Source organism: Fundulus heteroclitus, chromosome 11 (genome assembly GCF_011125445.2).
Source record: "Fundulus heteroclitus isolate FHET01 chromosome 11, MU-UCD_Fhet_4.1, whole genome shotgun sequence".
Taxonomy (NCBI): domain Eukaryota; kingdom Metazoa; phylum Chordata; class Actinopteri; order Cyprinodontiformes; family Fundulidae; genus Fundulus; species Fundulus heteroclitus.
The window spans coordinates 22,574,360-22,600,769 of NC_046371.1; the positions used below are offsets into that span (position 1 = coordinate 22,574,360).

The window sequence follows — 26,410 nt, forward strand, 5'->3', positions numbered from 1 at the left end:
TGAAAGCATTTGTGGGCCGTTACAATGTCTAAAAAAAAAGATCAGGGAAAAAGAATGCCCATCAAATTTATCCCCTAATTATTTTCCCTGATCCATGACTTCCCCTTCCACTGGGGCATAAATCCATACATTTCTCTTGAAGCAACTCTTCAAAATATGAAAAACAAGACAGCGAGCCATCAAAAGACAAGCCACTCCCCTAACCATAGTCAAGTAGTTAGAGTAAATATTAAAAGTACATGAGAAAACTGTGACAAACATGGCAAAACATTTATCTCTTATTTTAGGCATCCCTGGAAAAATCATTTTCTCTCCTACCATCACAAACACAAACATGTGGAGCTAGGTAAACTCTACAAGGATTTTCAATTGATCTGTGTGTTATAGATAGATGATATGGCCCAAAGTAGATCAGGTGTAAAAAAAAAAAAAAAAAGCAATATATGGTATGGTATTGCACCTCCTGTCCTCTGGTACACATGTCGGAGGATCTGGGTTGTTTCTTTTACCAAAACTCCTGGCAACCTCACAAGAGACATCAAAATCCCTTTGAAATATCGGGAGATTTTAATTCAAAAAAAATTTTTGGGATTCAGCAAGAAAACTGAAAACGGGTCGTGACTGGTGATCGAAAACACCTGGACTGATTTAAAAGCAACAAAAATCAGCATTCTTACCCTTCTTAGTCCTCTAAAATAAATCATAGACATTCATTCACAAAGAAAACGTACTTGAATTAACGGTTTCCTCTTTGGAAAATGTTGAGTGTTGCATTAAAACATGAATTCATTTTAAAGCTTTTCGCACATATTTACCAGGAGTGCCGATAACAGTGGACCGAGCTGTAAAAAGACAGCAAGATAGTCGTGACCTCCAACTGGCATCAACACTGCCTGAAAAGAGAGGTGAAGCGTTTTCACATTTTTTGCCCTCTATTCTGAGAGCCCGGGGTCACATATGCATGTATGCATGTATACATACACAGTGATGATGTTTATCTTGCTCAAACTCATCTTGTGGGGCCAGAGCAGGAGCGACAGACATTCTGATCTATTAGGTCATGCATCCTGTGTCCAGTTAATTAGACATATCTGGATCTATTTTGAGTTTTCTACGTCTTTATTCCGCTTGTCACTTTATGTCTCAGGTAAGGAATTCCTATCAAGATGGTTTTAACTGGTTGGTATCAGAGTGTTTGATGAAAATCAACACCCCGTACCTGTTGCAGGTTTACGCTCTTACTCTACGGCACCTACATCTTTTACGCAGACAACTTTTAAAAATCTCATCTTGTAGTCTTGTGTACAGCTTGCAAGCTGCAATTCAACCACTCTAGGATTTTCATAAAAATGCTGTTTACAGCAAAAGAGAGACTGTGTTGGCTGTTGTAGCTCCCGGTCTGCCTGTGTCAAATGACCTGCTACGCGCAATGCTGTGCTTAGTCTCTTTTTATGACCTTCAAAGCAAAGTTTGTCGAGCAAGAAAGCACTTCCTGTTTTTTCTTCTGCACACAAGAAACTAGAATCCCACTGACACAGCATTTCCTATAGGATTCTTTTAAAATGCATCATATTCTAATTTGCATATTTGCTCATACATGCATACAGCCTGTAGGAGAGCTTTTGCCTAGGAAAAAAAGTTACTGAAATGGTGATTAAGTGTGTTTGGAAGTAAAAAAAATACCTTTACGGAATGATTTATGAATTTTAATACACTGCCTGAATCCACACTACATAAGATTGTACCGAAAAGACACAATCAGAGGTATCCGAGGCACACAAAGTGATTGAGGTGAATAAATGATTGAAGCTGTGTGTGAATCAATGTCAGTGACTTATTTTCGTGCAACAGTTTCAAAGACAAAAAAAAACTACTTTAAAAACGACATTTACGTGACGAGGCAGCAGCCGCTGTCGTGTGCCTGTGAGACAGCGCTGAGGGAAGTGGAAGCTCCCACGGAAGCTCTCACTGCTGCCTCAATATTGTGACTCCAGAATAGGTCTGGATGATATAGAAAAAAAGTATATCAATTAAATAGAAATCATATTGATCAATATTGATAATTATGAAAAATTTAAGTGCAGCCCTATTTTTAAATAATGAACACTGAATTCAAACACAACCCTTTACTGAACAAACTAAAAGTCTAAAAAAAAACTGTAAGTCTTAAAAGAAAGAAAAACATGTATTCTCTAAACTCTTTGAAGGGGGCGGAGCTTGGTGACGGAGCTTTCCTGTGTCTGCGTTTGTGATTGGTTGAGAAGATGTAGTGACTGTAATATTAATCTACATGAAAGGACATAATGCAAAAGGAAGGGAAACTGTTCTTCAATGGAACTTTTATTGACCAGTTTACCTTTTGAACCACACATCTATTGATCGATATATATTGTTATTGAATTATCGTCCAGCCCTACACCTGGCGCTTTTGGTAAAGTCGCCATTAGTACAAAAAAGTTGCCTATTGCTAGTAGCTTTTTGAAAGAAAGTCGCCAGAGGAGTCTGATAGGTCACTAAATATAGCAACAAAGATGCTAAATGGGCAACACTGGACTGTCCTTTCCTTACCTCCTAAGAGCAGCGTACAGTTGCCACAAGCAGCTTCACAGCCAAACTGACAGATTTACTCGATATAATGTATAGCCTATATTTGCGCACCTATACTAATATATATATATATATATATATATATATATATATATATATATATATATATATATATATATATATATATATATATATATATATATATATATATATATATATATATAATCATTCTAAAGGTGTGCCGGCTTTTATTTTGCTGTGCCATGATCAACTACATGTACTATAGAGCAAACCCTTGAACAGGACACATTGTGAGAATAGCAAAGTAGCTTTCTTTTCCATTCTGTATTTTAGTAGCATGTTAAGGTAGCCCTGCTAAAATACAAGATGGGAAAAAAATATCAAATTTCTTTCAAGGAAAAACAGATTCTGCAGCACCATGAGCATCACTGATGAGTGAATTAAGCTGTGCAGAGCCACAAAATTACTGTAAACCATGTTATACTGATGAGATGTGACGTGTTATTTTGCTGCATTTTAAAGCTATTGAGCTTTCAACTACAGGTTGTACGTAACAGCGATTTGTTGACAAATCTCTAACCTTCAATGACTGACCGACACCTGAACTTCCTTATCTTCAACTTTTCATTAAGTGCTTCAAGTGTGGAGCAATAGGTCATTTTTTTGTTTTTTTTATTTTTGTTGATTTTTGGCTTTTAAATCCACGAAATGTAAATAAATAAAAATAATAATAATCCCATTTTGAAAACTAAAATAAAGTTGATTGTTTTTGCTTATTTCAATCAGAAAACAGTCTGAAGTGGCTAATCATCAGAGTAACTGCAGACTGATTTTCAGCTAATCCTCTAATTAATAAGCTAGCTGTCACAGCTCTCAGCATAAATAGGGCACAGAAGATGCAGGAGACGTGTTTATGGCGATAAATACCAGAAATCCAATACCTCCAGTCCAACCCCTGACATTTTAGTCCTTCAATCACATGTCAAGTCTAAACCACACTTTTAAGATACCTTGCAAAAGTATCCATACTGCTTGAACTTTTTGCACGTTTTGTCATTTTACAAACACAAACATTGCTATTTTTAATTATGATTTAAGGCAACAGACCAAAAGAAAGTAATTTATAAGAGAAAAGAAAATGAGGTCCGATTTAAAATATTTTCATAAATAAAAATCAGAAAAGCCTGACATGCATATATAGGCAACCCCCTTTACTCTAATCCCCTTAATTAAAATACTGTGCAACATTTGACATGCACCTAATCCCCATAGGCAAATATGATAGTGGCAGCACCATGCTATGGGAGGATGATGCTGCCACCAAAATGTTTCACTGCAGAAATTAGACGGCAGCTGGTTGGACTAGTTAGTCGGACTACTTTTATTTAAGGCTAATACTTTTACTTTTGTCCTGGGGGCTGAATACATAAGTATGTGATGGTCCATCACATAATACCTTAATAACATACATTGAAGTCTGTGGTTGTAATCTAAAGAAAGGGGGAAAAGGTTAAAAAGGAATTTGAATAATGGTGCAAAGCACTGTCCTTCGCAAGTATTTCAGTATAAACAGATGAGACCAAATAATTTCATTTTCAAATAAACAGATAAAACCCTGCGAGATGAAAGTTCGTAGCTTAATGCGGATGTCAGTCTGCAGTGACACCTTGGCTGCCTTGGTGTCATCTCTCTCTCTCTCTCTCCCCCTCTCTCTTTTGTCCCCTCCCCCAAACCCCCTCCTGTCCACTTCAACATGTCCCTCCGCCTGCACAGCAACTTGCCCACACATCCTTGCATCGCGGCGTCAGTCTGCATGCCTGTCACTTTGTATGAGTCTCCGCTGTCCTGACTGTCTGGTGTGCGGTGTCTTGGAGGCAGGGAAGACAGGGAGGGAATATACCGCTCCCCTGTCGGCATGCGATGCCGGCAAAGTGGGTACCAGGGAAAAAATGCTTCAGGTGTTAGCAGCGCATAATGACATCTAAGCTATGCAATGCAAGAAGTCTACCAAAACTCAGCTCCACTTATCTGCTAATAGATATGAATATTAGCCATTCGTACAGTTGATCTTGTGACATTTGGATAACAACAAGGAAGAGCGCAACTTCCACGCCATTACTTTTCCCTCTTTTTTTTTCACCGCCGCTGCAACTGACACCCCTGGAGGGTTTTCAGATGCAGAGCAGAAGAGAAGTGCCTTCGCTTTTATTCTTCTCAAACACAGCATTCCAAGAATAAATCCAGACATCTTCAGCCAGTGAGCGGTGAGGTGGCAAAGGCCTCAGCATGCTAACTCCCCCTCACTTGCCAATTTTACGCTCTTCTTTGAGCTGCCATGAGCTTTCAATGGAAACCGTCAACACCCTTAAAATAAGCACGCCGCCGCCGCTGGACTGCACTTGTGTTCTACATGCGCTCGCAGCCTGAACAGACAGATAAGGGGGGGGGGGGGGGGGGGGATAAACAAGTGTTCAATGCTAATGCAGCAGAAGGGTAAAACACACGCAGGATGTTACTCCAAGTCTACGGGTTGCACAGGTAGATATGCAGAGAAAGCATTGAAATCTATCAGGGATAGCTGAGGCCGACACATATTTCAAATAAGAGATCATGCCCGCTTTGAAAGCGCGCACAGGGTGTAATAGTCAGAGCAGTCGGTGATGTACCGTGCCATCTTTGATTGGAGGGGAACATGACACTCAGGGGCTGCTTGAGCTACAGCTAAGGCTCATTGCAGTTCAGAGTGACGACGAGAGCCAGGAGATCTTCTGGTCTGGCACAGGTGGTGCTCAAGTCACCCTGGATATGCGCTAAAGCTGCTGATGAGAAGCCGAAATCCCACTTTGAAAAGCCAAAAGTTAAAACGCAACACAAACATAAATCATAAGTGAAAACTGAACTGTAATCTAAGTCGCTCAGTTCAATCTGACATTTCTAATCCACTGGTGGTTTTATGCGCTCTGCCCTCACTTCTGACCAGGCAGGCGCACTGGCTAGGAATCTGACCCTCTGACATTTAGTCTGTACAGACGACATCAAAGCCGCCGACAGCGCAGCCCGGGCGGCTGCAGTCTGATTTCAATCACATGCAAAACAAGTGCTCTACAGTTAATAAAGTTTTTGTTTTTTCCCAGGATGAGACTAGCTTGGCAATTGTTAGTTTATTAGTTAAAAAAAGCTACCGCTTTACTGAAAGGGAAAATCTTGTAATTCAGGATTAAATCAGGCTGGTTCCCTTAATAGGCATGGTTCTCCATACTGTATGTCGTACCACGGGTGGTACTTGGGCTGCCTTTAGGGGTATTCAAAAAAAAAAAAAAACTTTGGTTTGAGACATTTATAACCCAAAACAAGCTAGACATTATAACCTAAGCTCTGATATAAAGCTAGTCCAACCGGCCAAAAGAAGATCAAAATTTAAAGAAAATCAGTCTTTCTGTAGGTCTGCAGCTAGTATAACAATACTTGATCCAGATTGCAAGAGATCGAGATTTTTAGTAGATAACAGGAAGGCTGAACATATTCTCTTAACTGAGTTATCTTTTTAGGCCTTCAGTTTGTCTTTCTGTCTTTCTTTCCTCAGGCATAAATATGACATGGCACAAAGTGTCTAATTTCTCTTAACAACTCTTCAAAATGGGAAAGGCGATAAACCGCGCCTTTCAAGCAGGTGAGATGCGCGTTGATCTTCGTACGTCAGGAAATGACTGCTCACCTAAATCTGCCCATATCCACAGTCTGAGTCATTAATAAAACGATTAAAGGAACCAGAACTGTGACTAACAGGGCTGGAAGAGGACCCAGTTTTTATCAGGAGACCACGCACAGTGGGGAGGACAGCAGGGGAGGAAAAGAAATGCTGTCAATTTTTTATTTTAGTCAACCTAAATGAAAGAACAATTTGTTTCATAATTAACTGTGGAGGGCGGCGTGGTTCCTGTGCAGGATAGTAACATTTTAACACCAAATTAAAATTGAGAGATTTTCTTTGACATTTAGATTCTTTATTTCCTTTTCTATTAATTGAGAAGAAGAAAACTCAAAATTAGTGTAAAAAAATAAAGATTTCACATGTATTTTAATGCATTATAGTTATTTCTAAATATTTTAAAGATAAAAAAAACAAAAACAAAGGCAATGTTTAGACATCTCAAATGATCCAAATTGAGACTGAATTATTAAGCCATGATTGACTTGAAAGGACTCTGACCCGTCTACAGTCGGCATTGGTGAAGATCAGAGGACACGAATGTCAAAACTTAAAATAAATATTCTGATTTCTTTATAAACCGTCTCCCAACAATGGAAGGTATGCTCCTCTAAGCAACAGTCTAACATTTGAAAAATGTTCATGATTGATTTTAAGCACAGAAAAATAAAATCAAAGTAGCAGTTCAGTGAAGTTGCATTTTCTTTTGCTTGTGTTATAATTAAGAAATGGCAGCTCACAGTGACCGTCAAGGGAATGTTAACACAAGAAGAGAAGTTTCCTCAAGCAAATTATTAAGGTGCAGATTAATGGGTGACTCAAACGGCAAAAAACAAATAAGTTGATCGGGCTCTACTGGAATCGTCTGATGTGCAACACCTGAACCTACGTGTTGTTTAGGGAAAAAAAAAGTTTTTACATGAGAAACTCCTGGTTATTATAATCAGAATTTATAGCAACAGCATTGCTAATCAATATTTAGACGAAGATGACATTTTTGAAAAAGGGTGCTGGTCATTCCTGTCCTTCACTATTTCATAACTTTGTAGTTTTGGTCGATCTGTACTCGACTTTTTAATTTACGAAATGCCGCAAGACGTTTCACACTGACTGTGCGTCAATAAATACCCATCGGAGACATTCGTTACCCATTCTGACATCTGCCAATCTATACGCATTATCTACGTAAAATCTACTCATCGCCGACAGCAAGGAAATGTGGAGGTCATCTTCTGTCATTCTTCAGTCAAAGAAAAAGAAAGCAATTGCTATACTGTGCTAAACTTAAATATTACATTTTAGGCACAACTTAGAAAACGTTAGAACTTTAAAACAGATTTAATTTGGTACCAGTAAAGTTTCTAATTAACAGTCTTCACGGTCTGGTTCTCCGTTGAGGTCCCCATAAACCAAGGTCCAGCTGGGTTCCCTGTTCCACACACCTCACTAAATCATTGGGGCAGGCTTCTGTTGAACTTGAAGACATGCTGAGGAGGTAATTTGTTGATTTGAATCAGGTGTGCTGAAGGGGCAAAAAAAAAAAAAAAACGTCTAAAACATGCAGGACAGGGGACATCAGGAGTGGACCATGAGACACTGTTGTACAGCAACAAAATTATCCTAACATCCAAACCATAAATCAACCCCCACTTCCTACTGCAAGGTGAAGTTTCTCTTCTGACTGTTCCTGATTGTTGGACTGAGTCACACTTTTTCAGCACCCTGCTGACTGACCTCAAATACACGTTGAAAACTCTCAACAAGCTTTTTCGAAAGAGACCGTTATTTAAAAAAGCAATCCATCTTAGCTTATCCAGAACATAAGACAAAAAGGCTTTGAAATGATTTGCTACGCTTCTGAAATGCTTTCGGAGTGGGATCACCATTCAGAACTATTATTTCAGATAATATGTTTTGATTATTAAATTGCAAGAAAATAAATGAATTAGGAATACTTGCACAACATAAAACACGCAACCTGGAAAGTTTTATCACACAAACATTTTTTTTTTTTTATCCCAAACTGGTCGAGGAGACATAGCGCTTAAGGCTTGTTCATGGAGAGCTAGACCTATAAAAAAATATTTTTGCTGTAAGGATTGTGAATGCCTAATGTCCACTCTACTGTATTGTGTGAGCCTCTGTGGTTTACGAGCTGCAGGGCTATGATCTGGGGTTGCTTTAGCCGGTCTAGTTTACAATCAGCAACTGTATGTGCCCAGAAATATGAGGTCAGCTAGCTGCCATCTCCCAGCTGTCATCCAGCAGTAGGCAGGGCACACCCTGGACAGATCGGCAGTACATCTCGAGGCCAAAAAAAACTGCTAGTGATGTTTGTACAAATTATCTGCTTCTGTATAAAACCTTTAACCCCGCTGAGGGATACTTGAAATGTACTGAATAAGGCTTCACACTGCAGTTTGACACCCTGATTCTAACTACAAAATTTCCGCACAGAATAAATATGTATTTAGTTGGAAATAACTGTCAAAATAAGGCCAGCCCATTATAGGTTGGGCTAAAAAAAATGACATCATAAAGTTAAATAAAGACATCATAAAGTTGTGTTGATTCCCTGTCAATGACTTCTGGAGACAGGCACCCAGCCCTCCTTGACCCTGCACGGAAATGCATTTATAGTTTGTTTACTCAAACATAAATAGTAAAGATTCACCAGGAAATCAGATAATGAAAGGAACTTTTTCTTTTTTAAGTTTGACTGACCCTGGTGATAAGTATGTATCTACATGTGTCATTCACAGGTTCTATGTACTAAGCCCCTTTTCACTTTATAAACCCATTAGGGGTACTATTTGATGTTGTCTCTACTAATCATTTTAATTACGGTACCTATTTAATCAGGAGTGATAGAAATAAATATTCAAATGTTGAATATTATTTTTAATTAATAAGCTGATATCAGTGTCGGAAGGTAAAAATCTTTACAAAACAGGAAATCGTAAAAAGAAATTCTGATCAGTTCAACTCTAGAGAATATTCTTGATTGATTAAAAAGGTAAAACATCTGGTTTATACATACTAAATAAAATAAAAAATAAGAGTCAAAGATCTTTTTCAGACATCCATCAGTAAGCCATTAAAGTTATGTCAATTTTTCATTAAAAGAACCCCAATAGTGTCAAGTCTCAATACCTCCAGCGTAGAAACAACACCACGTTGTGTTTATGAGAAAGAACAAGATGAGGTTCTGGCAAGATCTTTGGGAAAACCGAGACACTGCTTCTATATTTTCACAAACAGAATCAATTTTTATAACATCAATTTCATAGTATTAAAAAACTTCTGTTTGGTGTACTATTATTCAGTTCAGGTTCGATCAGTCGACATACTTTAGGTTTTGAACTACAGATGTTAGAATAAACTTCCACAATGAAATAGCCCTTTCGTTTCGGGCTGATGGGAAGCAGGTGCTACATTTTGCCTTATTTGGCAGCTAACGGTTAGCAAGTTATGTATGTTATGTGTTCACAAATTTTGTGTTCACAATTTTTCAGTGTTTATTTCTTTCTTTGACATACACAAATAAACCATTTAAAAAAAACAGAGGTTTATTCAGCGATTGCGCAGCTAATTGTTAGCAAACCTGACGAGCAGTCAACTCTGTAAAAACAACAGGACAATTCCAGAACTACTTCCTTTCTTACTTCAAAATAAGAGTTTCTACATCGATACAGCAGGATTTCAAGCTTATGTGACTCACCTTCATATGTGTGGCTCATAATTACACCTTAGACTTACTTCACAGTCTTAACACAACTTGATAACAGACTTCCCGTTGAAGAGGAGTATTGTGGGATTGTATTATTCTGAGATCTCCTGTCATGAGAATATAACTACATCACTTAAAATGATCTGCTGTTTACACATTTAACCAATTTAGGTGCCTCTCCTTAAGAGGGGCCAAACTCAGCACATCAGGAGTGGATTACTAACCTTTCAGCCTGCAAAACACAAGACCAAGCTGTCGCTCCCAATCAACATCAGAAAGAGAGCGTAGAGAGGCCATTAGCTGTTTGCAGCATAGATTCAGTTTGGGTCAATTAGACCAGCGGCCCTCTTTATTGGTTTATGTTCACAAAGTGTTTCATGTCTATCAATTTATCATGCAACGGAAAAGTGACACCATTATCCACAAAAAGTTTGTTTCCTTTGAGATGAAACCTCTGCCACCATGGCCAGGGTTAGTTAGGCCAGAGAGCCTGATGGAGGTAGCAGACAGGAAGTATGGAGGGCCATTTAGATGAGTGGGAATGTCACAGGAGAGAAGGACAGTGGCAAGCAGAAAGGCGGGGGGGGGGGTGAGGGGGGGTGCAGTGTGCCACACTGACACCTGGTGCTCCAGATGACAGCTCTGCAGCCAGATGGACCTCATTATATGCACACTCATACACAAACATACCCACACATGTATACTGACATACAAATTCATACTGTACACATATCCACAATTACTGCCAATCCTGTTCCAAAAACTAACACCCTGTTTTATTCAGATTTATGTTGTAAAAAAAAAACAAAAAAAAAAACAGGCAGAATAAGACTTGTATTGGATGGGACTAAAATTGTCCCGCTAGAGGGAACTACAGCGTACAGTAAATCATTTTGAATAACACAGTCTTGTTGTTCTGGCAGCTTGAATCAGAGTCTAGGTTGAAATATGTAGGCACGGTACTTGTGTGGTCATAGTGGGCAGATTAAAGAGAACCCCCGGTGTTTGCTTACACTGAACATACCCTCCGTTCTCCCCACCACCTGTCATTTTCCCGCTTGAGAAGCCTGCAGCCCACCATAAACCCCCCACTTTACTAATTCTCTTAAAGGGAAATACCATTCGAGTGTCCTATTTTTTGCTGTTAGATAAGTTTGCTTCAAAACCTATTTCACGTCTTTTTGTATCTTCTGAGTTAGTTTTTTTTTTTTTTTTTGGTCTTATTTGGAGGCCAAGATCTGTGCAACTATACTCCGTAAGAACATCTCTGCAGCTTCGAATCAAAACCACTCAAGCAGATTCATCTCACTAAGCAACAGCGCATCTTAGCCGCCACTGTCTTACCTCCAGTGCAGTGGAGGGTTTCTTCTTCAGCTCCTCACATTTGCGAAACTTGCAGATCTGATGGCCTGTTTTTCTGTTCCGGCAGCTGCTGCACTGCTCGCAGTTTATCCGCCGTCGGCAAGGCGGGCACATGCCGCAGCGTTTCCGTTTCTTTTTGCCGGAGTTGATAGCAGAGGCCAGCTCGCTCTGTGCCGGGTACTCGGTCAAGCCAGCCATGTGAAGTGCGCTGTCCGCCAGAAAGACTCCAGCCGGCGTCATGATGAAAAGGCCCGGGTTGAAGGGGAAGCCGCCCCCTACTCCATATGGGAAGTCAACGGGACCACCTACGGCGTCCGTGACAGACGTACCCTCCAAGTCGCTAGCCCCCGAGCCTGTGTCTCCGCCGCCAACTCCCACTCCCATGCCCCCAGGCAGGAGCATGTGCTCCATACCGGCTCGCTTTAGCAGCGCTGCAGCCTGGGCGAAGTGCAGCAGGCCATTTTGTCCCTCTAGAACCTGTTCTAAGGTTCTGTCCAACTTGGCTGCTGTCAGTGTGGAGACGGTGGCTTGGGGAGCCGATGGTGGTTGTGGTTTGGCCAAGTGGCCCTTCGTCGAGCTATTGTCCGTGTGTCCATTGGTGGCAGCAGAGGAGACTGCTGTGTATTGAGATAGGGCGCGAGACTTCTTAAGGCTCTTACTGAGGGGCTCGCTGATGATGCCGCTCCGATTCCTGCGCTCTATGACAGGAGAGTCCTGTTTGCAGCTACTCCGCTCCAGGTCCTCTGTCTGGGGTCCCTCCGAAAGCCCACTAGACATGGTCCAGTACGTACGTGCCTGGGTTGGGGGTGAGGGTGGAAAGGGGAAAGGGGTGAGCAGTGAAGGACTTGTTCTCGGCCTGTTGTTTGCCCCCAGTAAGAGTCCTGCTTGATGTTAGCCAACCGACCAGCCAGTCAGCAAGAGACAGGCACTAAAGCCTTCCTCCTCCTCAGAAGCTCAGCCCTCATTCACGTTCTTCCATTGGCTTTCAGCAAACTTTACAGGGAGAGAAGAAAACGGAGGTTAGTATACATTAATGATCACATCAACTAAGTGTTTTACAAGGTTCTTGTGTTTCCATGTCAAATTTCCATACCTTCGCAGATTTAATTTCCTAGATTCATACAGACGCTTTTATGATTTTATGAACATCTGAATACTAAACATCTGCCAAGTTGATTTTCGTTTTCTGCGCCAAAGCTAGTTTTAAATTCACCAGTGAGGTAAAGTGCCATTTCACAATGTCTTTGACATCTGGAAAAAAAAATCCCATCAGCTAGTACATTGATATTTCTGAACTGGAATACCTTGATTACTATACCTTTAATTCCAAATGAAAAAAAATTAAATTAAGACATTGGATTTGTTTGGCATTTAAACCAAAGCCAGTTCAAGAACTCAGTTTTAAACCCAGAATTAAAATGACCTTAAGGGCAAAAAACTGTGAATAAGGCCTTTTTTTATTATTTCAGGGAGTCTTTATCTGTTAGTAACTCAAAAACTAAAATGATCAATAAATTAGACGAAAATTCAACCAGTGATGTAGTAAACCAAAACTGAAAGGTGTCACCTAAATAAAGTTCCATAAAGCATTTTTTTTTTTTTAAAGGAGATACAGATTTTTATCTATTAGATAATGGAATCAGTTACAAAGTCTGGAAGCTCAAACTGATTTTGATACTCAATTTTTACTATCCCATACTTTACAAGAAAACTTGCTTTATAGAGATTCACAAAGAAATTAGCTTATTCCAAGCTTTAAATGACGGAAAAATGAAATGGGGCACAGGAGTGTAAGAAGCTAAACCAATAGAAACAGTTTTGTATGACACATAGTTCGCTTCTAGTGCAAAAGAGAGAGCAAGACTTTTAACCAGAAGGCTAATTGGAGTACAGCAACACCACTCTGTTTTGAGCGTTTTATCTTTCTGTCAGTGATCATGTTGAATTTGGAAAAGTTTGCAGCCTTTTGGAAATCTCAGAGTTGAGGTAAGAAACTATGTTGTCTGCAAAACACACAAAAAAGGTCTTTTAGTAATATTAGGCGTGCTAATTACCTAGATAAGTTGCTGTGCCTACAACTTCAAAATTAGTGTTTGTTTTGTTTTTTTTACTGTGACCTATTCTGAAAATGTTTGATCGGTTCGCCATAAAGCTATTTGTCTTATTTTATATTGTTCATTTGACCACATTTGTGGCTTATAATAACATTAAGTCATTTACCATACGTTCAGTTTTAGTTCAGCTTCTGGTCTCCCTTGCTTTTATCCACCAGTTACATTAAGAGTGCATTAAGTGTGTCCTCCTTCCATTTGTTACTGAGCGAGCGGAAAGGGTGCTCGTCATTTTTTTTTTTTAGCATTTTGGTTTAAAAGCTGGTCTGTGTGGCTGAGGAGTGACATGATCGGAGGAGGGAGAATAAACTAAAAACACTGTGGGTCAACCAGCAAATGAGCCCAATAGCTAAATTAGGCTGCAGATATGAGGGAGCCACTCCGGGTTTGACAGTAGATACTTTCACATTGTCACATTTGTTTTCACATGGTAATTTAAAATGGTTACATGAGTTTTAATTATTGAAAACAACTGGAGTCACTAAATCAATTATCTTGATAAACCGGTGATAAAAAACACAAAATACTGACTATACATAATTTACTTGCATGTTACCAGGATTTAACACAAAATCTTTGTAATACAGATTTTATTCAATGTTTACTATTTAAGAAAACTTAAATGTCAAGTAGAGAGAATAAGTGGCAGAGAAAACCTGTGCAAGAGTTTCATTTAGAGCGGTAAAAACCCTCACCAGACCGGGCAAGCTTTTGATGTAAGATTCAGCCAAAGAACAACAGCTTTTATATCACCTCTAATTCTATCCCAACCAAATCAATCCATTAATCAAAGCTTACACACTCCTGCCTGACCACGCAACACCTGCTCCCCTGCAGCTTCTCTGATTGGCTTGCAAAGAAATTACCAGGTGGGGAGCCGAGTCTCTGCTACTTCAATATAATAAAATCTAATGAATTAATTGGTAGTGCGGGAAATAATTTCCTTGATAAATGACTTCCTTTCACCAGCAAAGGAGTTCTCGCATTACATTCCATAACAGACTGTTTTTGTCTGTATCTAGCAGTAAGTATTGGCAGCGCCAATCAACCCTGTCCACTTTGCACTGACAGACTAAGGAATTAGTTTGGCTTTTTATTTTTTTTCCCCTGTTCCATGTAGTGGAACACTGTGGAAATGGTCACATCTCCATCTGTTTCCAAGCACTGTGGCTTTGGGTAAGGTGCATAACAGATGGGATTTCTGTCAAATTATCTTTTACTTTCACCAAAAAGATAGTCATCTGTGAATTCATACTGATTTGGGAAAATCCCCAATGTAAAAAGTTGACATCTCTTTCGAAGATAAATTGGAATGGCAAAGTAAAATTAAAAAAACTAATAATATTATACTGAATTCATCTGATGAACTTAAGAGAGTGACATTCACTTATGATGCATTTTACTTGTAGATTAAACAAACTTATAACAGAGTTCGGGACGAATAAATACATTATTTTATAATGCTGTTATTTTCTTCAACCTGTCCACGTTCACAAACAAGCGTACCACCTCCTCACAGAAACGCTGAGGAACTGGCCGGGCAAATCCTTATAAGGGAAACAAAGGCAAAGAGAGGGGTGGTGAAAGGGTGGGTGGGTGGGGGGGGGGGGGTTGTGTGTCTGCAGTGTGTGGAAATTGGAAGGCCAGAATTAGTGGGAGGTAAAGCTTCAAAGGCTAAAGCACAGCCCCCACGTTTTCACCAGCTCAGGGGGATGCGGCGCCAAAGAACCAGAGCCAGCTCTGCAGCCCTTCAACCCCGTAGTTTCAGTTTCCCCCACTGCTGCACTGACCCGGGTCTGGTTTCCCAACAGCATCCCTGCGCTTCCACAATCTTTGCTTGGCTGTGAGTGAAACTGCGCTGAAAAGCATCAGAGCAAAACGTGGAAGCTGTGCCGTTTCAGTAGCTATACAGTTCAGGAGCTAAATATTATGTCCTTAGTTTTTCTTCTGCAAAAAAAACAAAAAAAAAAAAACAGTCATGCACAATAAATTCTCAATTCAGCTAGAACATCTTAATTCTGCAAGTCAAGCATAAACATTGGGTCAAGTATAAACCTAAGTTTAGTTAACCAATAACTAAAACCTGATGGTTGGGTCCTGGGTGAAGAGGCATTTGCATCATTTTCTCCCAGTCCAAGTCAAATCTAAATGTCTTTAATGTTTTCTTATCAAATGCCTGACATGTAGTCAACCTATAAAATGATGTAATGCTGTGGGTTATGAGACACTTATCCGTCGACCCCAATCGACAATTATCATTTAAAATTTTAACATTTGTTTCAACTTGGAAAACAACTGCTTTCATTTATATATTTTATATTCAGAAAGGATAGTATTTAACCTATTAACAATATGAATATGTTTTGAACATGATTAACACCTGTTCCCGTATAATTTCTTAAAAAAAAAAAAAAACAGTGTTTCTTTTTTTATTTTGCATTTGTAATGACAAAGCTAATACCTGTTAATCCTTGTGTTGATATTATCCTGTCCTACAATATACCAAGACGGTTCTCTTCCCATCCCTTTGAGTAGCGTTATTTGGGAAGCATGTTCTAAATCTACATTTAAAACCCTTGTTGTCAAGTTTAAACGGGAAATCAGGTCATATGGTTCGCTGTAAATTAAAACATAATGAGCTAGACACACTGTACTGAGCAAATTTAAGAATTAACTTAACAGGAAATACTTTTCTTTTGATAAGCCAGAAGTATCTAGTAATGAAGTACTTAACAGCGAGAGAACAAGATGCTGTTGGTAAGTCACGTTTATTTTGTTCTCAAATGACCCCAAGTGGTATATTACAACATTTGGCTGGAGAGACATCTGTATGGCCCCTCTAATGAAGTTACAGCAAATGTGAACAGATTGTTATAAACCATTAATAACCCACACTCCACAAGTGTCAAAGGCTGTTAACTCAAGTGCACCCTTCCAGACATGAATATGTAAAGCATCACCTGTCAGAGTGGCGGTCTGCAGCTTATGCACAGACTTGTCTTACTCCTGGCTGTATAAAAGTGTTAATCAGTCTCTTGTCCCAAACTCTCAGGTTCAAATCTTTGTTTTTGTGCCTTAAATGCAACTTAAGTCAGAAACTAAAATTCAACACTATCTAATTTGCTACATTTCAACCTAAACATGCCTTTTCCGAAAGGTCCTAGAGGCTGCAGCACTACGAAGCAATAGGCTTCACACCATGAAGACCAAGAGCCCTCCGAACAAGTCAGGGACAAAGCGCAAGTCAAGGCGGGGTTATAAAAATATCCAGATCTGTGTGTTCCCCCAGAGCACCATCAACAACATCATCTTCAAATGGAAAGCACACAATACCACAACAAACCTGACAAGAGAGGGCCGTCCACCAAAACTCAAGGCAAGGAGGGCATTGATCAGTGAGGCAGCACAGAGGGCATAGCTAACCCTGGAGGAGCTGCAGAGCTCCACAGCAGAGACTGGAGGATCTATCCATAGGACCAGAATAAACTGTACGCTCCATAGAGCTGGGCTTTATGGAAGAGTGGCCAGGGAGAAAAAAAGCCATAACTTAGTGTTAAAAACAAGAAAGCATGCTTTGAGTTTGCCATAAGGCACATGGGTGACTCCCCAAATATATTGACAAAGGTCCTTTGGTTAGATGAAACCAAAATTGAACTTTTCAGCCATTGAGGAAAACTCTATGTCTGGAGCAAAACCCAACGCATCCCACCACCCCAAGAACACCATCCCCACAGTGAAACATGGTGGTGGCAGCATCATGCTGTGGGGATGTTTTTCAGCAGCAGGGACAGGGAAACTTGTCCAAGCCGAGGGAAAGATGGACGTTGCTAGATATAGAAATATTCTTGAGCTGCAATATCCTGTGATTTATAACTGGGACAAAGGTTCACTTTCCAGCACAACGATGACCTGAAGCATCCCGCTAAAGCAAACATTACAATGTGTTGGAATGGCCAAAATCCAGACCTCACTCCAATTGAGAACTAGTAGTTAAGACTTGAACGTTCATAAGCAAAGCCCATCAAATATAGGGGGGACAGTTATACACACTGAAATTTGCTGCTATTTTCTTCCCTATTTGTTGTTTGTTTCACAACAAAACAATATTACAACCTCAAACTTGTAGGCATGTCTGTCAATGAAGTGGTACAAAACCCTCAACCAATCCATTTTAATTCCAGGTTGTGAAGCAACAAAACATGAAAAATGCCAAGGGGGTGAATAACTTAGCACTTTCCTGTTAAGAACTTTGTTTTTAACAGAAAATCAGACTAACATCTTTTAAAACAGAATAAAACTATTTAAAATTTGCCTCTATTGGAAAAGAAATTATGTTTTTATTTATATTTTTAGATACATTTACATTTATACCATTTTGGTACATTATTTATCACAAATTAAACCATGTTTTGTGACGTGGCAGCTTTGTTTTGCCCCACCTCTGCTGCCTTAACTTCCCCAGCCAGCCTGCTTGAACACACCTGCTCTCAGTCATCTCCTCCTGTGTGTATTTAATCAGTCTGTTCCCTTCCTTCCATGCAAGTTCATATTCATGTATAAGGCGCACCGGATTATAAGGCGCACCATCAATTTTGGAGAAAATGTAAGGATTTTAAGGGTGCCTTATGAATATAAGGCACCCTTATAGAAAATACGACAGTGGCTTACGCAGCTTCCTATTTGTTTATATCACATGACCTGCTCTGTACACTATTCTCAAAACCAGCTGAAGTATGTCAGTAAATTTTATGTTGTTTAAAGCAAAGCACTGATTTTCTAATGTAGAAGCCAAAACTTGTATCTGTAAGATGAACTTTAACCATACTAAAATACTGCATGTGTGCAAGTCATGTTGTCAGTACAGTTAATGCATTGCAAAAACGGAACTTAAAATAAGTATAATGTTCTTAAAATGTGTGTATTTTTCCCTGATTTGAGCAGGTAAATAAGGTGATCTGCCAATGGAAGATTTTTGCACTTAAAATAGGAACAACTCATCTCCATCATCTTATTTGTAGTGCAGGATGTCTGATTATCTTATATTAGGGGTCAAAACACTCATTCCGTTGGCAAATAATCTTATTTACCTGCTCAAATCAAGGACAAATACACTAACTTTAAGAACATTTTACTTACTTTTAGATCCGTTTTTGCAGTGTGTCATATTAAACCTGAGAGGAATCATGCTAGCCTTAGCCTAGCACTGTAAAAAAACTGCTACTTATAAACATCTTGTCAACAGGAGGAAGATGTGAGTTTATGACAGACTGTAATTGCATGTTTTCAGTCAGATATAGCATTAGAAACAAACGATAATGCTATTTCTCTTTTAGGTAAAGTATCGCTGGAGTTGTTTTCTTAACAATGTTAACTTTGTTTCCGATCTATAATTTGATGCTCTCCTGCTCTGTCCTTAACAAACCAGTAATCTGTGAGTGAAAATCCCAACACCAATGTAGGGCATGTAAAACTGATTAAACTAACTGATTAAATTTAAAGCTACTGGCTATTTAACTATATACTTCGCAGAACTTTTGTTCATTTAATGTGTTATTTTATTGTAACTCGGTAAGGACCAATGGCTAATCTTAAATGACTCGGATCCCTCTAGTGAATATTAATGCTTAATGCTTTTGTTTATGTATATATAAATATAAAGAACGCACATTTTAGGTATCAAACAGCGTAACAACAACAAAAAGTTCCTCAAATTGCAAACATTTATGTACCACCTATTTGTGTTTTTCACCCTGAATGAAGTTGCACCGTTATGTTTCTAAGTTAAAACAAAATATAAGAACTTAGAGCAAGTCCACCTACGGTGTATTAGCCTTGCACTCATTCTCCCGCGGTGTGTGCCCTATCAGTCACACTCTTTCCATCATAATAAACCTTGAGCACGGCATATAGTCTCTGGTTAATCACCCTCCTCTACTTCCAACACCCTGGCCTCTCAGCTCCCCTGAGCACATCATTTACCGAGAGGCCTCATATCCTCATATGAACTGTCTCCTAAACTACCGCTGCATTTTAAAGCGAGCATGGATATCACTTTGGTAAAACAGGATAACTGATGTAATTTAGACCCAGTGGCATGTTCATTTTATTTATTGACACATGTAAAATATAAAAACGGTGTAAAGTCTGTTAAGAGAAGGGCTTTTCTTGAATCAGCCGCCACATATTAAAGCCGTCGTCGGTCACATTTCTTGCCAGATAATCTGCCTCAGCTTCCGAACAGGAGTAGAAATCAGCTGTTCTTGGCATTTCAATGGTTCTTCCTTGCTTTCTGTTTTTCCTTTTTCTTTTTTTTTTCTTTTTTTCTGTAAATCTCTTTGTGAAAAACATTTAGAACTGGATGGGCGCACAGAGATAAAGACCGACATATAAATGTCCCAGGAGATCAATACAGTCAAAGACCTGCACGAGTTAATCATTTTTCAGAATGACCAGATAGCTCAGCTAAAACTGCAGAGCAGAAGTGTTTGGTGAGAAGCTATAATCAAAGCATCTGCAAAAAGAATTTGTGATCTGTTCCATAAGTGAAGTTAAATAGCACAAGAAACAGCAAACGGTATAGGGCTGTCTCTTTTGGGACGGTTTCTTTTAATTTTTCCTTGCAGTTTTAAAAATGCAAGTTTGAGCATTAGGAGGTTTAAATTTAATTCAAATATAGTCAATAAACCATTAGATTAGATAAATACACTGGAGAATTACACCAAAAAAATTTATGTTATAATCACCTCATATTTTTGCTTATTTGGATGGGGTTTTAACAGTGGCTAAAGGAGATATATGACATTAGAAATTGTTTTGAAATTTAGAATTTCACTGTGTCAAATTAACTTCGCAACTCAGAAATACCACATATACCGCTGCAGTATTTAAGCGAGCTCTAAGCCAATCTTGCAGAAGTTATCAGATAACTAGGCAACTTGAACTGAACACTAACTTTTACACTCTTATTCTGAGAATACAAACTATATATGAGTAAGTAAACTTTATTCATATAGCACCTTTCACAGATAGAAATCACAAAGGGCTTTACAGAATGTAATAAATACCAAATCGAAATATCACAAGAACAGCTTACAAGGACAACATAAAAAACATACATTTGTCTAAAGAAAAGTCTCTTCAGCTGCTTTTTAAAGGATTCAACAAAGTTGGCCACATGGAGAGACAGTGGCAGGGCATTCCCCAGTGTGGGGGGCTACAGCACAGAAGGACAGGTTCCCTCGGGTTTTAAACCGGGTCTTAGGGACCTTCAGAAGTTTTTGGCCCGAGGACCGGAGAGTGCGGCCAGAAGAGTAAGAGATTAAAAGGTCTGAGACATATTGGGGGGGGCTGTCCATTAAAAGCTCTAAAAGTCAAAACTAAAAGTTTAAAGATCAATTCTAAATTTGACGGGCTGCACAGTTGGGAAGTGGGTAGCGCTGTTCCCATTCAGCAACAAGGTCCTGGGTTTGAGTCCTACCCTTGCCCTGGGTCTTTCTGCATGTTCTCCCTGTGCATGCGTGGGTTCTCTCCGGGTACTCCAGCTTCCTCCCACAGTCCTAAAACATGACTGTTAGGTTAATTGGCCTCATTAAATTCTCCTTAGGTGTGAGTGTGTGTGTGTGTGTGTGTGTGTGTGTGTGTGTGTGTGTGTGTGAATGGTTGTTTGTCCTGTTTGTCTCTGTGATGCCCTGCGACAGACTGGCGACCTGTTCAGGGTGTACCCCGCCTCTCGCCCATTGAACGCTGGAGATAGGCACCAGCACCCCTCGTGGATGAATGATTTCTAAATTTGACAGGTAGCCAATGTAAAGAGGATGAAACCAGTGTGATGTGAGCCCTTCTGTATGTTGAGGGGTGCACTGTAAAAGATGACAATACATAAGACATAACAGTTGATGTTGATGTTTTGCAAAAACATTCTTAATTTCCTTATGGCCTCATATAGAAAGTATTTTTAGATATGCCAACATACAATGTAAGATAAATCTTGCTGTAGGATGAGTGGCCAGTCAGCATAAACAATCTTAATGCTATTCGGGGTTTTGTTGATAATTTAGCTTTTATGGCGTTAGCTGACATCACTTTGTGTTCAGATACAGCTGTGGTGTTAAATGTGCACTTGTACTGTACATGTTTATGCAAACGTTGTTAGCTGTACAATTGAGACGATTCTAATCTCACCAAAAGGTGTTTTTATATGCAGATATATATGCTATTAGACTAATTTAGCTGTTTCGCTATATGCTATTGACTGCATTGTTATTATCCAGCCACCCCTCCACAGACACATATTCCCCTGTCAACAGGCTGTGTGGGTTTATTGTAATGAAATAATTTGCATGAACGTCGCAGCTCAGTTTCACTGACCTAACATTAGCTTGAGGTAAAACCTAACATAAAAAAAAGTATGTGCACTTCACACTCACACGATTGATAGGACTTTAATATCTATTTTCTTAATGTGAAACTACGGCCAGAAAACTCTACACCCTGCAAACAAGAGAGAAACTGTCTCGTCTTTGTCTTCTTGGCAAAAGCCCAGCATATCCCAGTTATCTGTTATAATAATGTAATAGCCAGGCATATAGTGGCTGTAAAGTAACATTTTCATACAGTCTACGTCAGTTTCTATTACACTGAAATTATAATTTGTCTGCTTGACAGTTACTCAAACTCAAACCTTGTAAATGATGTGGATCTACACATATTTAGTTAATCTTATTCTTGAAATTGACAAACCTTGTTAGCCTTATTTGGTAACTTTTTAGCAACTTTTTTGCCCCACATGGAAGCGCTTGGTGACAAATCATCTGACTTTTAGGACAAACGCTCCCCAGTACAGCCCCGCCAGAGAACTGCTCTCCCAGAGTTCACACATCATTCTCCCTTTAGTGGAAGGAATAAAGTCAATGGATTGATAGTTCAACAATGTCAAGGGTTGGTTTTCTGGATCAATTTTCAAAAGAATTCCGTGTAGTTTGTGTAGAAAATGAGTTAAAACGGAAAGACTTTGATTTTTAATTTTGTCTTAAGAATAAACATAGCTTAATGAAAACAGGGTGGCTGGGCTTTTTAACTTTTTAATTTATATGTATGATTATGTATGAGTCAGATGTTAGAGTAGATACAATACCCTGGCCACTGTGGCTTAACGGGTAGGGTAGTTGTCTCGCAATCACAAGGTTGTGGGTCTGATTCCAGCTTCCCCCTGCAACGCTTCAATGTGGCCCTCGGCAAGGCACTTAACCCGGAGTCACCTACCGATGTGCATATCAGTGAATGAATGTGAGCGTGTTACTCACATTCATGTTACTGAGCGCGATTAGGCAAAACTTGGTGATGGAGCTTTCCTGGGTCTGCTTTTATGATTGGTTGGGGGGATGTAATGATGGTAATATTAACCTACATGACAGGATATAATGCAAGAAGAAGGAAAACTGTTCTTCAATTGAACTTTTATTGACCCTTTTTTTTCTATTGAACCACACGTCTATCGATCGATATATATTGTTATTGAACTATGGTCGAGCTGTTTTGGTTAAAAAAAGTATTTTGTGGATTTTTACAACTGCCAATCTATTTAAATTATTGGGAAAAAAATATTGGATCAGTGATAAATTTGTCTGACCAAAAACAAGTTCAGGTCTTGAGTCTCTTTTTCATGGCTGAATAAAAGGTTGGTGAATAAATTGATTAGATATCACTGTATGAGTAATGTTGATCGCACTGTGAGATTTTCATGAGCATAAAAAGGTCACCTGGCTTTCACTGTATGCTGGTCTCACCTTAAACCTGACTAAATGGAAAACTCAAATACACATTTAAAACTGATCTATTCTTTAGGGAAAAAATTAAATAAATTGTGTGCATAAATAAATTTCAGGCAGTGATAGCTGACTGATGGATAAGTGGTCATTAACTGAAATTAATTTAATAGGATGGTGGTAAAAGAGGAAACCAACAGGGCTAGTGCAGGTTTAAACCTTTATTTAAAGCAGCACCGTGCTTTCAATAAACAATTACACCTGAACGGGTCGTGTATGGGTCACATGACCCATTCAGCGGCGGATCCGACCCACTCAAGTTATATAGACGAGTTTTTGAGAAGGACAGCTCGCGTGGAGCATCAATATATGCCAAGTGCTGTATATTGACCTGAAAATCATTTAATATATCTCAAATAGAGCTAATAATTGGGTCAAAAAGTACACAGTGCTGTTTAAAAAACATCAACATTGGCATTCTTTGACAAATTAATATTCTATAATCCACTAAACATGGGGTGGTTACATGTGTCAAGGTGTACCAACGTCTTGAACAGTCGTGGTTTATGATTTTCAGCCACACCGTTTCTACAGTGTAAAGTATTTTAATGAGATGCCAGAGAAAGTGCTGCAGTGAGTTTTTTTTTTCTTTTACTGTTCAGAGCACAGAGTAAAGTAGGGCTGAATCTTCCCCACCTGCTGCTATGCACTGCTAGTCAGCTGGCCGAAATAAGTCTACTACAGTTTTCCTTAAATTTATCAGTCTGGAAATATTTCCAAAGACTCATATTGAGGAAACTAAAGAAGCAATACTCAAAGTTAATAAATTTTGTTGATATTTAATTAACTTTTTTTTTCTTTGTACTTTTGCATGTGTATGTATCAAAATCAAAAACTAAATGAAGACTATACATCAATGTGTTACTTTTAATATGTTATTTTATTTGATCAACATTAGAAATAATTCAGTTTTTTGGTAAATGGTAAATGGACTGAACTTATATAGCGCTTTTCCAGTCATGCTGACCACCCAAAGCGCTGTAAGCGCTATGTGTTTTTTATTTAATAAAAGCAGTTACATTATTATAGAGATTTTGTTTAGATTGTTTCTATAAATACTAAGAAACTGTTATATTTTTTACTGAAGCTTATGCTGTTAGACTCTCCTAATCTACGCCCTTAACTAAAAAAAAACATAAATAAACTAGCTGCTAAGAATAAACAATGTAAAGCTCTGTGGATGTGATCTCTTCATATCTAACACTAACTTGTCTCTTCAGGACCTATTCTGAACCCTGAAATTGAATACCTAAGTTATTGATGAACTAAACAGTCCTGTTAACTGAATTCTCAAATTAAAGTTGTCCAAAAAGCAAGTCAAGATTAGAAGTGTAATTTCTTACTGTTACATTCTTTAAATATAAATGTGTGAGAATTTTTGAAAGGATTTTAGACCCAGCTGAGGTGGATTGTACCAACTCTGGAAGCTGTTGTTGCTTCAGCGTTTTACTCCAGTCAGTCAAATTTACCAAAGCATGAACAACGATTTGTCATTATCCGCTGATCCAAAGTCTTATAAGGATAGGCTTTGTTTTCAGCATTTGTTAATAACAAAGCATCTAAAGGATGCATGTTGACCATTTCAGTACCATTTAGGCTAACGCGTGTCATTGTTTTGGATTGAAAAATAATTGGACAGAAGGTTTTTAGGTGACAGTGGCACATGAGTTGGAGAGTTCGTCCTGCAATTGGTGGGTTGCCGGTTCGATCCCCCGCGCAGACCGTCTCAGTTGTTGTGTCCTTTGGCAAAACACTTCACCTGGTGGCACCAATGTATGGCAGCCTTTGTCAGTCCGCCCCAGGGCAGCTGTGGCTACTAACATGGCTCACCACCGTCAGGGTGTGAATGGGTAAATGACTGAAGCGCTTTGGGATCGTCGGACTAGTTAAAGCGCTATACAAGTACAGGCCTTTTACCATTCAGATTTTTATCATATTTGCTATCCTTTCAAATATACATTTTAAAACCATCTGTTTATGTTTTGATTACGTTCTCGATGTTATTAGCGGAAATGTTCGCAAGTCATTTTTCCAAGTCTAAGTCAAGCCTTAAGTCACCGATAGGCAAGACCAAATCAGGGCTTTCAGTTTCTTGAGTCATTAGGTAACATTAGGTAATCAGATGCATGACATGTAATCTGCCTATAACACCTACTTGCTGTAGTTTGTGAATTCAAATCATTATCAATAGGCCTTGTTGAACTGAACTTTTGCATCTCTATTTCTCTGAATATTTAATTCAACTTCTTACCAGTTATTGACTGCTATGAAGTACTTTGAAAATGATCAAAGTATTAATGTATATACACACGTATACTCAAAGAAAACAAATGCAGACGTTAGCTTAACTGTAAGAGAAGGTCAAAATGTGAAAGTAAATGTTTTGCTTTAAAATTACCTGCATTGCAAAGTGTACAATTTAACATACATTTGTGTAATCACCATCATGAAGCTACAGCTAGCATGGACCGTTTGTTATGAGTCATTAACGGCCTACGGTCCACAACCGTTCCTGGTAAATAAGGCAAAGACACTTCTTTTTACAGAAGAATATGCATAACTTTGTCAGCACTGTGGTCTGTGACTTACTGTAAGATTATTCCTTGATGGTAGCATTTAATAAAAACAGGAGAAAAATTGGAAGGGGTTTTTTAGTCCTTTTACTGGCATATACTGATGAGGACAGAGAAGCCATGCTTGCTGTGCCTGACGTTACCATGACAACCTGTCCTTTTGTATACACTATAAAACTCAGAGGCGACAACAATAATCCTGCACTAGGGCTAGCTACACTTCCTGCCTTTTTTAAACACCTTATTACACAAGGTAAATATTGTTCATGAGACTCAAGTTAGAGACGTAAGTCTTAGGACCCGTCCACACGAAGACGAACACAATCGATTTTTATAAACCATTAAGAAAAAAATATACGTCCACGCGAGAGGACACAACACCATTAAAAACGCTGCAGTAGGTAGGCTGAGCCCGGCGTCCAAAAAACATAGCAACACGGCGGGGGGGATCAGATACAAACATCTACGCATGTTCAGCGTGATCTTTATGAGGGTCGGCAGGGGACATGCCGTGTAGCTCGCGTTCAGTAGAA

The 26,410-nt window shown here is 39.0% G+C and overlaps 1 protein-coding gene across 3 annotated transcripts in view; it reads right to left on the reverse strand.

Annotated features, from left to right (window-relative positions):
• The window catches only part of cxxc5a (CXXC finger protein 5a), a 37,064-nt gene that overhangs the window by 7,497 nt on the left and 3,157 nt on the right, over positions 1-26,410 (reverse strand). For all 3 annotated transcript variants that reach the window (XM_021312180.2, XM_036143146.1, XM_012855292.3), the window contains exon 2: positions 11,352-12,362. In XM_021312180.2, the coding sequence (XP_021167855.2) occupies positions 11,352-12,146 (795 nt within the window). In that variant the 5' untranslated portion in view covers positions 12,147-12,362. The remainder of the gene's footprint in view (positions 1-11,351; positions 12,363-26,410) is intronic.